Here is an 18,824-nt window from a genome sequence, read left to right on the forward strand (position 1 = left end):
ACCCCAAGTTCCGAGGTAGAGAAGCCTCTTGGTTACCTTCCATTTAGATCGAGGTAGAGAAGCCACTTGATCGACCCCCACATGCAGATTGAGATAGAGAAGCCTCTCAATCCATCCCAAATTCAGACTGAGATAGAGAAGCCTCTCAGTCACCTCAGATTTCAAGATTCATTTCAAGTTTATCAGTTATCAAGTAGGTCAAGTATTCCTAATTTTCATTTTGTCAAAATAGCAAAACACTAGTTCTATGTTCCCAAGGTTTTAGGTTCTAGGGCTAGGTAATCTTTGAAAAGTCAACCTCAATTAAATCATGGCTGCTAAAACCAGTGTCTTTGTTTTACATTGACATTTGCTTTGCAAGCTATGTCAATGAGGGGCATTCTGTAGACACTTGATTTTTCACCCATAATTTAATCAAAGAAGATGGCTAGATTGACCATTCATATACCCGACATTTAGAGTTGTATTACATGCATTAATTTATTCATTGCATATCATAAAAATGATCTTAAGGTTCTAATGGTTGTGATGGTGTGTCCGATTTCCAAATCAAACCGTAAGATTGAAATATATCACATGATCAAGTTTGAACGGTCTACATGCATTTTGTTTAAGTGGAACCGACCACTCATTATTAATTTAAATTAATTCTGATTGGCTAAACAATTAAAATTAATTAATAACTTTGTGATTGGTTGTTGGTTAGTGTTAAAAATAGAATTTCTTGCATGGGAATAAAGTGGATAATCAGAAAACAAAGAAGTTGTAGATATTCAATACTTTTTGGAATATTTATCTACAAGAAAATTATCACTTTAAAGACTTAAATATCCGGAAAAAGGGATTAATTTTTATAAAATTGATTAAAAATGCGTATAAGTACAATTCTCGGCTAAAAAATCCTCAAAAAAGGGAGTCCAAATTGGACCAAAACTCAAACATGGACTTGGCACCCAAGAGGACCATTTAGCACTCTTGGAGTGCCGATTGGCCCAAATTTTTAGCATGGCCCAGGGACTCCCTGATTGAGATAAGGCCTATCTTTTATGATTTTTTTAGAGATAAGGACGCGTTCCAATTCATATCCAATCTCATTTTTTAAGCATCCCAACATCTATAAATAGAGGAAACAAATCAGAATTAGGGGCTCTTCTTTTCTGACTTTTCAATTCCCCTTACGTTAAAGACGTTCTGGAGGCTTTTGCTTTAGAAACTTCTTTTTTGTAAGGTATTTTAGACCTCAAAGAGGTGAACAAGCTTCTTTGATTTCTAAAATATTCATTCATTAGAAGAGCATGCTCATGCAAAAGGTATTCTGTTTTCTTTCTTTTCTTTTTTCCATTAATTATTATGATGCATGAATATGTTTAGCATATTTTTATTATGTTCTGTTCTTGATATGGTTACCATGCTTAAATATGTTGCTAGAATTTTCTTTAACATGTGCTTAGGTGATTGTTTATTGTAACTCTTTTTCTTAAGTTTCTCTACAATGGCTAACAAAATTCTTTTATGAAAACTAAAAAAAAAATGATTTGTATTTTTCAGATCTGATTTTCTCTAAACACAAAAACTTATCTGTATTTTTCAAATCTGATTTTCTCTAAACACAAAAACTAATCTGTATTTTTCAGATATGATTTTCTCTATACACAAAAACTGATCTGTACTTTTCAGATTTGAATTTTTTTTAAAAGACTCAAAAATTTATATGTATTTCTCAAATCTGATTTTTTTTTAACACAAAAACTGATTTGTATTTTCATTAAATACGGATTTGACTTTTTAACACAAAAACTAATCTATATTTTCATTAAATACAGATCTGATTTTTTTAGAAAAAGTTTTATTTGTTACAAAATTGAAGAGTTTGAAGTTTAAAAGAAGGAATTGAAAGTTAGGTTGAACTCTTGCCTTTTTTTTTAATACATGATGCATGAATAATAAATTTATCTCATGAATGTGGATCCACTTTCAAAAAGTTTTTTATTTATTTCTTTTACATAAAAACGGATCTGATTTTCTTTACAAATCCAATTTTTTTATTCACCAAATAGATCTGAATATTTTTTTAAAAGAGGACACATCCATAAGGCAAATTTATTTAAATTAATTTTGTCAAGTATGTGTCGTGTGTGTTCGATATATCATTCAACATCATGCAAAGAGGACACATCCATAAGGCAAATTTATTTAAATTAATTTTGTCATGTGTGTTCAACATGTCATTCAAGAACATGCAAAAAGGGTATATTGGTTATTAGAGTCTAGAAAACCAAACTCTGTCTGGGTGGAATGGGTGCCTAACACCTTCCCATTCTATAACCTAGCCCTCGAGCTTAGGATTTTTGGATAGGTGGATTAGTGTCTTGTCTTTTTATTTTGGTAGATTGTAACTAATACCAAAGTTTTGTATTCTTTTGCCTAGATTGTAACTTGGACCCAAAGCCTTGTAAGGTTAATTTTCGAAAGTTGTACTTTTCTTTATTCAATCAATGACAATGAAGTATTTTGGTCATGTAATTTGTATTTATTTTTTTTCTTATTTTTTTGTATAAAAAATAAGTGGGGACTCCACACCACTTACCCAAAAAGAGAGGAGCCCTTAAAAGCACCCAAATCTCTTTTTTGAGAGCACCCAATTTCTCGGTCTCTCACATTGCTGATTATTTTATGAAGTGGGTGGAAGTTGAGGCCGTAGAGAACATTCAGGATGTTGATGTAAAGAGATTTGTGTGAAAAAAATATCGTCACATGGTTCGAGGTACCCAAGGCACTGATCACAGACAATGGATTGCAGTTTGATAGCAAGGTATTCCAGAAATACTGCAATGATCTAGGAATCATAAATAGGTACTCATCCTTGGCATATCCCTAGAGTAATGGGCAGGTAGAAGTGATGAACAAAATGATTGTCAACGGATTGAAGAAGAGACTAGAGGGGGTGAAAGGGAAGTGAGCTGAGGAGCTACTGAGTGTGTTGTGGGCCTACCGAACTACACCGAGGAGGTCAACACGAGAAACCCCGTTTTCCTGGACGCATGGGGCAGAAGCAGTTATACCGATGGAAATAAGCCTTTTGAGCATGAGGGTTGCTAGTTTCTTTCCAGACAGTAATGATATTCAAGCAGTTAGACCTCTTAGAAGAGAGTCGAGACATGGCTTCCATCCGGCTTGCCAACTATTAACAGAAGTTGGCTCGGGGATACAATAGGAATGTAAGGCCTAGAGAGTTTGTTGCAGGGGACCTGGTTTTGCAAAGAGCAGTGGGTAATGAAAGTTCAAATATGTGTATAAACACCCTTGAACGTTTAGACCCCCAAATTACAACTTAACCAATTCAAGCATTATGTCAAACAACTAGTGTGCGGAAAATTAACTTAAGCTATAATATGGAATTGGTAAAACTATCTAAGCCAAATTAAAATCACAATCCACAGCAGATAATAAAAAGGCAAAGATAGAGAGGAAGGAAGATGCAAACACAAAGACAACACACGATGTGTTATCGAAGAGGAAACCGAAGCCCTCGGCGTAAAACCTCTCCGCCGCCCTCCAAGCGATAAACAATCCACTAGAAAATATAGTTGGGATACATGGACAGCAATAGACCCTCCAAGCCTAATCTACCCAGTGCACCTAAGCCCTCCAAGCTTCTTGCTCCAACGAGGTTGCGCCGAACCTTTTTCTTTTCTAGCTTCCTGGATTCCGCTACTAGACCGTAGCATCAACCAATGAAGATTGGTTCCTTCCTAACTGCTTCCCAGAAATCCAAACAGCTTTCTCACAGTAATGAAAATGGTGAGAACAAGGTTTGGTAAAATGCCTCTCAAGAATTTGACAATGGAGAGGAAGAGAGTTGAGGAATTTGAAGAGATTCTAATTTATAGATTGTGGGTGAATCAATCTTGTTTTTCTTTGGGGTTTCTCTCTCAAAATTCTCTCTGGAAGCTCTCTTACATTTGTGGGTAAAAGGGGTATTTATACTGGAGTGGGAGAGGAATGTGAAACGTCAGGATTTACAAAACAGGGGTGGCTCGCGGCTTGACTAAGTCGCGAGATCCAGTCGCAAGATAATCGTATGGCCAGCTGTCCTGTTTTGTCCTGTAGTGCTCCAGCTAGCATGACTGTTCACCTTCCGGCATGCTTGGCACATGTGCTGCGTCTGGCGGCTTGCAGCCGTGAGTCACCCGCAAGGCCAAGCCGCGAGTCTCTGTTTTCTTGCACACTCTTGAGCAAACTTCACTCTATCTCACTCACTACCCTTACAACAAACCCACCTAAATACAGGGTAACTAAATGCTGAAATACAAGCAAATTTGGCACGGAATAAAGCCAATTAGATGGTTGAATAAATTCAACCTTACAGGTAATATGAAAGACCAGAGTGAGGGGAAAGCTCACCCCGAATTGGGAGGGACCTTATCGAGTGATTGTAGTGGGTAGCATCAGGGCTTACTACCTAGAAGATATGGAAGAAAGACCATTGCCCCGACCCTTGAATGTAAATAATTTGAAGAGGTATTACCATTAGCCGAAGCCAATGTACTTAGGAGTCCAGGATGTTGTATAATGTAGTGTTAACAAGAGGAAGTTGAAAAATTGTTTATCGCCTTTTTTATCGATTTTGACGTTAGTATATTGTTCAACAAGAAACATAATCTAAGGATAGAAATTATCAACTAAGGATAGAAACCTAGCCTCAGCCTGACCCCGGTCATTGACTAGGTGGAAACCTTAAAGAGATTACTGTCTAAAGATAGAAACCTAGTATCGGCCTGACCCCAATCATTGACTAGGTGGAAACTTTAAAGAGATTACTGTCTAAAGATGAATGCATGACCTCGATCATCGACTAAGCAAAGATCTTAAAGGAAACACTAAGTGCATAAACATGTCACCAGCCTAACATCAGTCTTCTATAAGATAAAAATCAAAATGAAGAGTGCGTAGTTATATCTAGGAATTACTAGCACTTATGAAATACAACATATCATCCCAAAAAATATATTGAGCAGAAAGAAATGTTTTTTAATAAAATTGTTCACAACATGGTAGCTGGAACCTGACCACAATTTCCTAAAAAAAAAAAAAAAGGAAAACAAAAAAAGGGGGGCAAACAACGCCAATTGAAAAGATTAAAATTTGCATAAGTAAGTCTAGTCGGCAAGGGCCTAAGTAGTGTTTGGCTGAGTTTGGGGCAAGGTAATGCCTTTAGTAGGAGGAATGCTCGGTGATAGATTAGGCTTAGAAGTGCTTGTACCCTTCGAGGCAATATTAGAGTTCGGATTGTCGAGGTCAATCAATATAGGACTTTATCTGTTTGATGAGCTCCCTCATACTGTGGCTATCCTGCCCTTCCCCCGTGACCCCATCTCTCATGGGTAATACTTGTGTTTTATCACCATCTTTACCTACTCTAATAAGGCTCTTGCCTCGGGGTGACCTTGGTCTTTATCTCTATCTCTACCTCTTCTCTTATGCTTGCATATTCAATTCCCTTGGGATATGTGCACAAATTTTGGCTTTCTTCTCTTCTGACTTGCATGGGATATGTGCTTGCATATTCAATTCCCCCAAAGGATATGTGCACAAGTTCTATATTCTTCTTTTCTGACTTGCATGGGATCCATGCCTGCATATTCCGTTCCTAGAGGATATGTGCACAATTTTTGTATTCTTTTCTCTGACTTGCATGTGATTTGTGCCTACATATTCAATTCCTGGAGGATATGTGCACAAGTTCTGTATTCTTCTGACTTATGAGGAAGTCCTTGATGTGTGATCTACTAGGGAAAATAACTTTGCTGAGGAATGTGTTGGTGGCCCACGGGAGAGCCGTCTTGGTGATTTTGACTTACGAGGAAGCCTCTGATGGTGTGTAGTCCATTAGGAGAATTTCTCTTTTTTTCTTCATGACTCAATGGGGAACTGGTATTGATTCTACTCACGAGGGAGTTTCCTCAATTCCATGGGGAAATCCTTTTCTTCACAACCCTCAAGGGAGTTGCCTTTGTGCCTTGGACCCTAGGGGGAGTCCTCCATGATACTTGGGAAAAACTATGTATTTGTAACTTACTAGGGTCTTGGTTGATGGTTTTAGCTCACGAGGGAGCTGCCTTTGTGATTTCCAATCCACTGAGGGATGTTCTTGATCCTTTCAATTCCATTGGGGATGCTTTGAAAGTCCATGTTTCTTCTACCCAACTGAGGGTATTTTTGTCATTTTTGGATGAAATTTTGAAATTTTCCTTTTGCATTTCTTACCTTCTAGGAGTCCACTGGGGATATTCTGAAAATTTGAATTTTTTTTTACTAAAATACAAGTAGTTTAGTGGGAAGGCCTAAACTTCATGTAGTTTAGCCACCAGGTGCCTTCCCCCCCTCTTCATATTTTCCCAACGATTACCAACTGTTAGCTTTTCTTTAGATTCTTCTTCATTTTCTTCACCCTTTCATTTTCTTTACAAAACCCTCTCTCATTCCTTCACTCTCACAATCTGATTCTCTCTTCCTCTCCTAAACTCTCTCAAACCCTCTCATCTCTTCCCATGGCACCCAAGTCCAAAACCAAGAAAACCTCTTATGTGATTTTCGGGGATGTGTTCAACCTTACCCATTGGAATGGGGCTGTAAGACTAGACGAGTCTCCTCCACTAATCTACAAGCCATTAAACCCTCTCTTAGCAGGTGCAAGGACCGGATCGGTAATTTTTTCAAACTTTTCTCATTTTCAAGTTCTGCTTTGATCTTCCTTTTTAATCCATTTTTAGATTTGTAAATGCTTTGGTTTTGTTGTGGGATGGGTTTAGATGAAAACCTAATACCTTAGAAAGGGTAGGAGCATGTTTAGAGTGAGTTTTGATCAAAAATTGGCTAAGAATGTTGAAGAACACTCTCTATCTGTGCTAATGCGTGCGCATGTATCGGGCCTGCGTATATTCTTGCATACGCAAAATTACTCCTGTGTACACGGGCTGTGTTCATGCATACGCGTTCGTATTCTTTAGTTCATATGGATGCGTGTTCTAACATGCGTACGTATGCAAGGACCCTGCGCACACATGCACGGACTTGCGTGCGCATGCTAGCACTTAGAAACCCTAATTTTCTGGTAACTGTTCCTAACTTTTGAAAATATTTTTTATCTTGCAGATGTTTTTATGAAACATTGTAACTCTCCATTGGTGCCTATTGAAGGATAAAAACCATTTGGGTATAAATAATGGTTCATGTTCACTTGATAACTAATTTTCTTTTCTCTTTCAAATAGTTTCTAAGAAACACAAGAAATTATGTGGGTATTTTCCAAAGTTGCTATTTGTAGAACCCAACAAATTGTTGGAAAAATACATGTTTGTATTGCATACAAAACATATGCAATGGAAAAATTGACAGATCTATTTCATTCGCAATTGATAACATATACTATGTAAATTTCAAAAATTAAGAATAAGAGAGTGTACCTTGGTGTGGTGAATTTCAAAAACAAAGATTAGAAGTACTTGGGAACACTTTTAATCTTCACTCTAATTCCACTAATGCCTAAGAAGTGTGGTCTCTCAATCAGTTATATGAATTTGTTCAAGGGAGAATTAGAGTGTTCAACACTCACATACAAACCATTTCATGTCTCATACTAAAATTCTATATGTTTCTCTCCTTATAATTGATTATCTAATTGGGTTAGCCTTTTGGGCCTTTCCAATTGGACTCTAGTATATGGCTTGGAGTGGGATCAAAAGGGAACAAACAAGACATTAGCTACAATGGGCCTTGGCTTTTCTGTCAACTCTTGACAAGTCTAAAGTTAGCATTTATTATATTTAATATCACTATATAAATATAATTGCACTCTAGGCCTTATTAATAAATTATATCTCAAGACTTTATTGTACATGGAACCCTTTCATAAAATATTTGTAGTAATACAAAGTCATGAATTTAGACTGCCAATTTGTAAATTACTACATCTTAATCCTTGATTACCCGGTTTAATCCTTTAAGTTATTCATTATATATTTATGAAATCCAATTTCATAAATATATACTTTAGTAACTATTTACTAAAGTAGTTAGGCCTAATATTCTGAATAACAAACTCATTAAATTTATCTCAAGGGAATATTTTGTAATTCTATTGAGAGATTATGAATTCCATCTTGAGAATATATGTTCCATCAACACTAAATGTGGCTGCTCAACATACTGAGGTTTTGACCGTAACTTTAGATCTCACTCCTGATATATCAAAGCAACCTACACTTCATGATCAGGTCTATTATTCTCTCAGGATTAAGAGTTCATGTAAATAAAAGTCGTGAAATTTATTATTCATTTGATAGTCGTTAGGAGAATAATAAAACTCATAGCGGTCCAATTCAATATGTTTTAACTCTTAAAACATATCAACATATCAACTAGAAATCTCCACTTCCATGATCAAGACAAATCATCTTAGTTGATATGTTATAATCTTTGCAGAGGAAATACCCAATTTCATCACTAACTACGAACTAAAGTTCTGAGTTTACAAAGAACTTGTGATTTATAGTTTCTGTGACTTTTCACATAAATCACATACTATGCATCTCATGGACTATATGATAATGTCCAAATATTTGTGTTACCATCATTTTAGATAATAATAAAGTAACTTTATTAATCACAACATTAAGTCATACATAATAACATACATAGCATCATACAATAGGATTTTAGGGCACAATTCTAACACAAACTTGGTTGTATTCTAAAGATAAATTTGTTGAAACCCTTTAGCAACATTTGTGTGGGGGCAAATATTGTCTAAGGATAATAATTTTGTGCCTCTAAGTTATATAATTTTCTATTTACTTTTTGTGTTCATTTTGTTCTTCCTTGATTGCTCCTTGTATTGTTCCCAACAAGACCTAGTGAACCCCAAACACAAAAGCCATCTGTTGCAGGCATCAATATCACCACGCACCCCAACCAACCCACCCATAGCAAGATCGATGATGAGTTTGGTGGTTAGAGAGAGAGAGGTTCATTGAGGAAGAGAGAGAGTGAGAAAGAGAGAGAGAGAGAGAAAAATAATTAATAATAAATAAAATAAGTATTTTAAATAAAATTAGGTGTAGAGTATTGAGTTTAATGTAAGGGTATCTACAAAAGAATAAGTCAAAATAGGTTTTGGACCAGATTTGACTAAAAAACCTGCTAGGCTAATGTGAATGTGTTTATGAACGATATCTCTTGGATAGAAGTCAGAACATTATCTCAACTAATGTTGAGAATGAGAAAGAAAAAAAATTAAAGAGAAGCCAAATGTCATGGAGTGGAGAATATCATGTGAGATAGAAGATGTAGACTCGTTTACATCAATGATTAAACTATTCCTTTGAGTGAGTGCTGGGTCTTTGGCTTAAATTAATTACGGCATAATTATTAAATTAGCGCCATCGCAAGGCATAGATTTTGGGTGAGAAATCTACCCTACATCACATACTGAGAAAGAGGACAATTATTCATAATTCAAATGAAACTACTATTAAAAATGTTGCATTTTTCATACAACGGTAATGAAGTTTAATGTTTTGCTTAAATATTTTTACGATGTTTTAATTCAAAGTATATCACATGAAAATTGCAAAAGTTAACAAACTGTTATTGTTTAGTTTTCCGAAAAAAAAAAAAAAAAAAAAAAAAACCTAATGTAATTATGTTTAACCTCAAAAGTTAAGCCGTCAATAGTCTTGAATTGCCTTTATTAGTGGATAATCCAATTTTTAACTCAGAATTTCTGTATAAAGCCAAAATAAAGTTGAAAAGTTAAGGAAAAATGATGGTAAGAAATATGCATAAAAATATTTTGGTCATTTTTTTATTATTAAAAAAGAAATATTTTGGTATTTATATTAGTACATTACTAAAAATGTTAATAATACTTATCATTAACATTTTATAAAAATGTTGAAAGATAGTTTGTATCTATAACATTATTCTTCTAATAATGGTACCCATAAAAATTATTACAAAAAAAAAAAAAAAGAGAAGAGGGGGGGGGGGGGGGGGGGGGTGGGGCCCTTAAAGACAATGTTCATTGTCCACTTCTTAATCCTCCTTTTGATGTTTTATTTTTATTAAAATTGGATGCAGTATACTAGTTCCTCTTTTTTATTTTTTTCGTTAAGTATCTTACTAATTTTTCGGGTGAGTGGAATCCACCCATTTTATGCATCGAATAATTATGAGGAATGCTTTAGGGGTCATATATTAGCTAAAGATAAATGGAACCATTATCTTATGGATCACAAGTCTTGAAAAACATTAACCAACCCTCTGAGCCTGAGGTTGAAATACTTATAAATTTGTGTTAGTTCTGTTTGATTTCTCTAATAAAATCTTAGAGAGAGAGAATTGATTATTTTCATTCATACATTATTGCCGTAACAATCAATGTCCTCGTATAACATCATAACTCACAACAATAAAACCAATTTCCATCTGATCTGATTTAATGCCCTCGTATCATATAATTGGGAGGGCAAGCAATAGTTTCATCAGATTACTTCGTTACTGCGTTCAGTATATATTTTTTTGAAGGCCAAAAAAAAGGGTCTTTGTTGTAGATTCACTAACCCCACACCCCATGGGTTGTTGTAACCAGTCAATGGGTACCACCCAAGCCATCACGGAGCTACCCAGACACCTCACCCCCAAACTGGACAAATAGGGGAATGTAGGTGCCACTACTCGAACCACAACTTCCAGACTCGTAGGCATGACAGAACTAGAGCTCTTACCGCTAGGCCACACCCTTGGGTGGTTTTCGGCATATATTAGAACTATACGCACTGAGAACTGAGACGCATTGGATTCCTACTTTCTTTGTGTAGATGATGAGGTGGAACCCGACAAGACTTATTACACTATAAACATCCAACACGGCAACAATAATATCTTTTTAACACCAGTCCAGTTGCAATGGACAGTGAAGATTATAGGCAAATTACATTTAGATCATCATCATGTTATTATCCATCTTTGGAACCGTAAGTTCCATTTTATTATGTGACACTCTTGATTTTTGTTGCATTTTATTTTAACGTTAAAATATTTTTTTTTTTTTATTTTTATTTTTTTTTTTTATGCGAACTATGACAATTTTATTAAGAAGAAGAAAACATTACATCAGAAGCTACTAACTACTCCACAAAAGGAGGACAAGTTCCTAACCAAATGAAAGAATCCGATAAGGACTTAGCGTGTTGGGCTAACCCATGCGCTACTTTATTACCACATCGTGGCACAACAGAAAACAAGCAATCTCTGAAACGTAATTATAATTCTATGCTATCCATTTATCCATTTTCTGTGACCACATTCCACTAGATCAAATGTAACAAATAAAGCAAAGGGAAATCATCCCACATTTTTTAAGGCAAACCACAAACAATGGATGTTCTTAAAGATCCAAAATTAGAATCATTATATAGCGTTCTTGATTAATAATATAAAAGCAGGTAATATACCCCATATACTACAGTCTAGACACCATTTTTTTTAGTTCATTTTTTTTTCTCTCTTTCAAGACTCAATTTTGATTTGAATATGAGTTAATTCTACATATCAGATCTTCAATTTTGAATTGAAAATGAATTAATTTTACATTTTAGATCTTCGTGAAACCTTGAGTTCAAAACTCCTAATTGTTATCTTAGGGTCATCCCCAAAAGATTTCTTTGTAATTATAATATTTGTGAGATTGAAGGACTACACACCCTTGAAGAATAATCACATGCTCAAAGAGTTACAAACACAGTTAATATAAAAATAAAAAAACTAAAAAATAAAAAATCTAGATTTCAGACACATTATGGGTCTGTTTGGATTGAGCTTATTGTTGCTGAAACTGAAAACTGAAAACACTGTAACAAAATAATTTTTAAATGTGTGAAAAGTACCGTAGGACCCATTTTTAATATTTTTAATGTGTGAACAGTACTGCTACAGTATATGAACAGTAATTTTTGTCTCTGCACAGTAAATTTACTGTTTATACGCTAAAAAAAAAAAAAAAAAGACGAAAACGTGAAATGAAAACGTGAACGTTGGTTTCAGCTGAGTTGTGACAACACTATTTGCTGTAAACACTTCAATACTACCATAATCAAATCCTTGGAGCAGTGTTTCTCAAAAGGATGAGTCAGTAGCCATTAACCACAACGCCGGAGATATAATATATTATAACAAAAAAAAAAAAAATGTACAATGAAAATGAGAAAGTTTAGATACAAAATTAGTTGTAACTTAAAACTACAAACTCATCCAATAAAATAAATATTACTACATATTTTGAAAAATTAATTATTGAATTGCATGTTTTTTACATTTTTTTTTAAGTTGTTTTTTATACTCTTAATTCACATGTTAAATTTTGTGTCAATCAGATATTATTTACTATATAATTTATAAACTTAGATTTTATACATAATTTCAAATTTAAAAAATTTGCAATTTAAAAAACTTATTGATAACATAGCTATTGATCTTTAAATTTTTTTTGAAATTTTGCAATCATAAATGATAAAAGAAGATGTAATCCAATGATAGATTTGTCAAAATTTATTTCTAATAAAAAGATATTGAGTAAGTTTGTAACCTTAAAATACAATCAATTTTATATTTAAACTTTATCAAAAAAACAACACATACGATGGTTGAGTTCGAACAAACAATACTGGCACCTATAGGCTGGAACAAACAATACTAACACCTATAGGCTGGCTATAGGCATGACCGAAGTCCTGCAGACCGCTTAGTCAAACAAAAAAAGTCTAGTATCACAATTTTTTTCACAATTTTTTGCCACAAAACAGAATGATTGGTGAAGAAAAAATAGTAAGTCCATACGTAAATGATAGTTAATTACTTACAATCTGCTACATCAGAGTTGTGGCAAAAAAAAATTGTGAAATAATTTGTGGTCCTAGAATTACTCAGCAAAACACTAAACATTCCCTTGAAGAGTCAGTGGCACAAGAAATTATGAATTTATCACATTGGCTAAAACGATTTTTTAAAGCAATAGAGTGGACCAAAACAATGCGAGGAGCGCAGGCGGCCTCCACAGTGGGAACTCCAGGCTCAAGCATCATCTACCAACAACAAAATAAGCAATCCAAGAGCTGAGCTGAGGGGAAAAACAAAAAGAACATAAAAATTCGAACAATAACAACACTGACATTTTCCCCTTTTTTATGTCAAAACCAGGAGTAATGCTTGAGAAAAACGGGAGTTTTTTTACCTATTGAGAGTTCTACAATAATACATGGTCAGGAACAAATTAACCAAGTTTAGTCCTGAGCTGTGAATATTCCTCCCTAAACAAAAACACAACACTGACTAATTAAACCAAAAATACACCTGCAAATTCTGCCCACTACCCACCTTGCTAATACGCATCACCAATTCTCTCCTTGCTAATATGCATCTCCAATTCTCTCTCGCCCCACGGCACGCCGATCATCCCGCCCCCGCTCCATGTACATATCTCGTCGATAGTCTTTTGCCGGTGGGCCACCCCTTATTGGGGAACGGCTCCTCTCTCTGGCATCACGAGCCCAGCGGCCACGGTGTGGAGCAAATGGTGGTGGTGGTGGTGGTGGTGGTACTAGTGGAGGTGGAGAGGGTGGCCTCCTCTCAAATCCTTTCCTTTCATTGAATAAAGCATCTCGTCCACGGTCCCTATGACCCCAGTCCATTGGCATTGGCCTATCAAACTTGTTCCTCCCCCTGTAGTCATCTTCTGGATAGTCCAGCCGATCTCTACGCATGTGGTGATCAGAAAACCTGCCCTCATGCCTGGGAGGTGGTAGACCACCAGCCCCAAATTCCCTAGGGCCATCCCTAGCCCAGCCACGAGGAGGAGACCTATATCCATTCATGGTCCTGCCAGGGGAACGTTCAATTGGAGGGCCAGGGAAGCGTCTAGGGGGAGCATGTGGAGGAGGTGGGCCAGAATAGCCTCTCCGAGGACTTCCCCCAGGCCCATAGCGAAACTTGTTGCAGTTGTTACAGTACTCCCGCCTTGCAAAATTCAGGTTTCCACATCTGATGCATGGCTAGAATAAGTGAAGCATGACCAACAATGTACACAGATTCTCTAATTACAGATGCAGAGGTACTAAAAGCAAAAAAGAAGGGGGCACAAAAGAACCTAATGCTTACAGGAAAACTAGGAATAGAAAAGCCAAAGAAAAGGAAAGTCTGCACCAAGAACTTGCAATACGCAATAAACAAAAGCAAATGACATTGTAAATGGCAAAACAGTAGCATAATCATGTATTACAGAAAATCAAGGGAAAAAAAAGAGAGTAAATTGCAACATGAAATGCAAGATAAGTACTTACAAAGGATCTGAGCAAACCCAATCTCCATCTCTTGGGCGCACATTTGGATTATTTCTACTCATACCTTCACCTCTGAATGGGCCAGGACCAAGCCCAGGTCCATCAAAAGCTCTACTAAATGGCCTGCCACCACCCCTTCCTCGACCATAAGGGGGTGAAGAGTCTCTATATCTACCAGGATCCCTCCCACTGCCAAAATCACGGCTCCGTGGCAGACCACCAGAATGATTAAAATCAGGACCGTAACGATGATCCACATCTCTATGCCGTACAGGAGAACCAGAACCTGCACGAATTCTATATCCTGGAAAAAGAAAAGCCAGCGAAGTCTTGACATAAGCAACCCCTAATAAGATAAGGGGAAAAGTGAAAGTATAGTAAACTTATGTAGCTGAAGGTCTGTGACCATGAAACTGCTAATTCAAAAGTTTGCAAGGACAGTTACCACCGTTCAGGGAATCTCCTTGCAATAGGTAGCAGAAAACAAAATATTTATGTGAAAGAGTAAGCAGTTCATATGATAACCACCCCATTGTCACTTCCAAAAAAAGTGGTCAATTAGCAAGTACAGCGGTTACTTGTGCTCACCACATACAGTAACTGCTCATAGTCTTCAAAAAGAAAACAATCCCAGTATTCCTATATACAAGAGCCAGATCCATTACCTTGTAGACCATTACATACTTTATATATATATATATATATATATGTATATTTGAACCTAAAAATCTGAAAAATCAACCCCGAAAGTCATGGATCTGGTTCAACCATACTTAATACAGCATTGTAGTAGTGATAAGGAAGTGAGCTTCATCTGCAGATAGAGAAGACGGATATGTGCCTAATAAATACTAACCCAACACAAAAAGCAATATCCCAGGTACAACGTTTTCCAAAACCTCACAGTTGAAACATGCCAGCAAAAAGGAGCAGCAAGAGCAATAGACTGAACCACAAGAGGACCCTAACGCCAAAAGAAAATCCACCAAAGAGGAACCAGCCCAATTTCCCAAAAACCCAAATTTATCCACAACCAATATGGTCTGCTTCTTTTCAATAACCATCTCAGCATCTTGTTAACCCCCCTAACTTGACTCTCTTTTTTTATAAAGTAACCCCCAAAATTTGACTTAAAAGAAACACGAACTTTAATTATATCCTCCAACCAAATTTAACATTGCTCAGAACAAGAAAGTGAGCTGAAGCCATAAAGGCATGTCAAATCCCAAAAGTGTAGTCCATCATTACCATCTGCCACTAACTATGCCTTCTATAACTAAAAAACGATAGAAGTACAAAAGATAAGGAAACATCAAGAAAAACAATAGTCCAAGAGTTTTTAAGACCTGAAGCCATTTTCTGTACCAACTCACCATTCATCAAATATGTGATTATAACAAAACCTACTGAAGTTCAGCAGAAGCTATAAAGTAACCCACTAAACTTCCACACAACTCTGAATAGTACAATGTCATATTAGTTATCATAAAACAGTCTGAATAAACCCTATTTCACCAACCAACTGCACTAAACAACGAAAGCCCAAGCCAAAACATCATCCTCACAAGTATAATCCAAATCCATACACCCGCAAAAGAGCTGCTATAATCTATCAGCTAGCAGAAAGCACACCAATATATATTTCCATTTACTAAAGAAACCAGAGAAAACCAAAAACAATAAAGCTCAATGTTCACCAGTAAACATCAGCTTCCAAATACTAATTCATCTTTGGAAAGGTAAATTTGGTACCATTTAACCACACCAAACTTATTGCAGTAGACAAGTCCGTTAACTCTCTTTCTTTCTTGTATGCTTCTCTTGATTAGTTACAAAATAAAAATGCCATCACAGAAATGCTTAATGATGTTGTAATTTTCCAACATTTTATCAAGTCATATGACCATCTTGGATCCTTGCAAATTCCTCTTGAGATTGTCTGGCATTCCCGATTAGACACTTTTTGATTTGAACCCAACCCATCAGCTTCATTCCCACTAAACCAAATCCAATACCCAGGACCATAACTTGTAACAAATCAGACCCAGGGCCTTATTTTTTGTGGAGCTGCACCCGGCAAATTCAAACACAAAGAACAATATCCATCAACAGCAAGTACCACAAACATATTTACTTTTAAAACAAAAACCCATTTCCCTCAGACCATGATCCAAGACTGCACTCACACTAACATGCCTTCCTCAAGGCCCAGGTGCTTGTAGGCAACATTCAGAGCTGTAACACATAATAGCAAAATTTATTCACAGTTTGATACTCCATAACTGGTAGTAGATCCACATGCTTGACATGCAACACAAGGAATAGTCAACAGGTTGTAAAGAACCATCGTTGATTGACTAGAACAGACCCATCAGGCAATATAATTTGAACAAAAAAGTCTACGGGTGAAGACAATATATATATATAAATATATATATATATATATATTATTTTGAAAAAAAATTATAACAAAATAAGAAATTCACTGGCAACTAGAAAGTGTATAGCTATAATTTTAATTAGGTGCAAACATGAAGATGAGGAATCATAAAAGAGATATCGTATGGAGATCCAATATTGTATGAGAAACATGCAGGAATCCAATGAATATGAAGATCAATCACTCAATGTTACCCTGAATATGCACATGCCTTCAGAGAAAACTCAGAATATAACCCTGTCCGCTAGCATGACTTATTTGCTCAAATGGAATTCAACTCCTTCAGTACCAATCAATTAATTCTCTAAACTCATGCTCGATGATACTCCCAGCAAAAAAAAAAAAAAAAAAAAAAATTGACATAACAATAACAAACAAACAAAATTAAAACCGATTTCTAAGCTAATCGATCATAAACCTAACACCAAGATCTAGGGTTTAAAAAACGCGTCGTTTTCTCTAATTTCAACAGGTACAAACTTCAAGATCTGATGATATAAATAAACAACTAACCCTAAAAAATATACAAACAAGTTGAACAATTAATTAACAAAAAAAAATAATAATAAACGAAAATTAATTAAAAAACGAGAGAGAGAGAGAGAGAAGCGAACCAGGGTCGTCGGAGTAACGATCAGAGCGAGAATAAGAAGGAGGCTCACGGCGAACCTCACCGGGCTCATAATCGCTGACACGACCACTTCCGGCACCGTCAGCGCCACCGTCGCTGACGGAAGGGCGGACAACGAGGCTGCTAAGTAGAGGCGGGTGGTGCGGTGTGATTTGGTCCTTGTCTCTCGAGGTCATTTCTTTCTTTCTGTGTATCTATGACCGATGGTTCCGTGTCTGATCTCTGAGATTTCGATGACTAGTTAATCTGAGCCAGAGCCAGAGGTAAATAAACCCTACACTCACTCCGACTTCGAGAGAGGAGAATCGTTGTTGCTCAATTTTACACGCTACTGCAATGCAATAATAATTAGTCTTCTCTTTTAACCTTTGTTTTTTAACTTTCACTCTTTCTCCGACACTTTCCGTTTTGGGAAAGTATCACCTCTAATTTTAAAACCTACTGTTTATACTAGGTGAGTGACACGTGTATATAAAATGACCTATCGGTTTGAAAAAGAAAAACCCAACAGTTTCTTATCTCTCTATTACGTCTCCTTTCACTATCTTTGGAGCCAAATTAATCTACCAAACATACCACCATTCAACTCAACACTACCACTACCTTCACCACCTCCACAAGGCCTCTCCGCCGCTACATCACTGCTATCAAAAGCCACAACTGTCACACCATCAATTCGAGCCTCCCTTGAGATTTGTTAGTTTTTCTTCATCCTTTCGTGAAACTGATGCTGCAAATCTCTTCTTTGGCCTCTAATTTGCAAAACCCAAGAGTTCGATCTCCATTTTCTGAGACAAGTGCCGCCACGCACGGTGGCCATCGACCTACTCACCGTCACAGATTCCCCGTCAATTGGTGGTTCATGAAACCAACACCACAGATCTCTTCTTCGGCCTCCGATGTGTAAAACCCAAGAAGCCAGCGTCCATCTTCAGCCTCATGCGCCTCCACGTGCGGCTTGAAGTTTTGCTGTCAACCCACACACCGTTGAAGAATGCCGTCGACCCACACAAATTGCTAATTTCCTAACTGTTGGATCATTGTTTTTACACATGTCACTCATCTATTTTATAATGGGAGGAAACTAGAGGTTTTAAAATTGGAGGTGATCCTTTCCCCTCCGTTTTTATTGGTAAACACTAAAAACTAATTTTTTTTTGAATTAGAGCATCGTCGTTTTGTCTCCACAAACTCCACGTCCTACTATTATGTCTTTTTCTTTTTCTTTTTTTAAAGGAAAATGTCATGTTAAGTTAATAGTAGTCACTAACCCATACAACGCACGAGATACTTAAATAAAAAAAATTGGTCAAAAATATAATTAGTTTTTATTTATTTGAAATTGAACCTATAAAAC

The 18,824-nt window shown here is 36.2% G+C and overlaps 1 protein-coding gene across 3 annotated transcripts; it reads right to left on the reverse strand.

Annotated features, from left to right (window-relative positions):
• Positions 1-12,872: 12,872 nt before the first annotated feature.
• On the reverse strand, positions 12,873-17,831 carry LOC126713763 (uncharacterized). Of its 3 annotated transcripts, none has more exons than XM_050413624.1 (4): positions 17,451-17,831; positions 14,397-14,700; positions 13,435-14,097; positions 12,873-13,172 (listed from the first exon to the last, which is right to left on the reverse strand). In XM_050413624.1, exons 1-3 carry the CDS (start codon positions 17,641-17,643, stop codon positions 13,467-13,469), a joined length of 1,128 nt encoding a protein of 375 aa, XP_050269581.1. In that variant the 5' UTR covers positions 17,644-17,831; the 3' UTR covers positions 12,873-13,172; positions 13,435-13,466. The 3 variants fall into 3 exon arrangements, with proteins under 3 accessions (XP_050269581.1, XP_050269582.1, XP_050269580.1); XM_050413625.1 differs by having other exon boundaries at positions 12,873-13,177; XM_050413623.1 differs by lacking the exon at positions 12,873-13,172 and having other exon boundaries at positions 13,208-14,097; positions 17,451-17,830.
• Positions 17,832-18,824: the final 993 nt, after the last annotated feature.

This window comes from Quercus robur, chromosome 2 (assembly GCF_932294415.1).
Source record: "Quercus robur chromosome 2, dhQueRobu3.1, whole genome shotgun sequence".
Lineage (NCBI taxonomy): Eukaryota > Viridiplantae > Streptophyta > Magnoliopsida > Fagales > Fagaceae > Quercus > Quercus robur.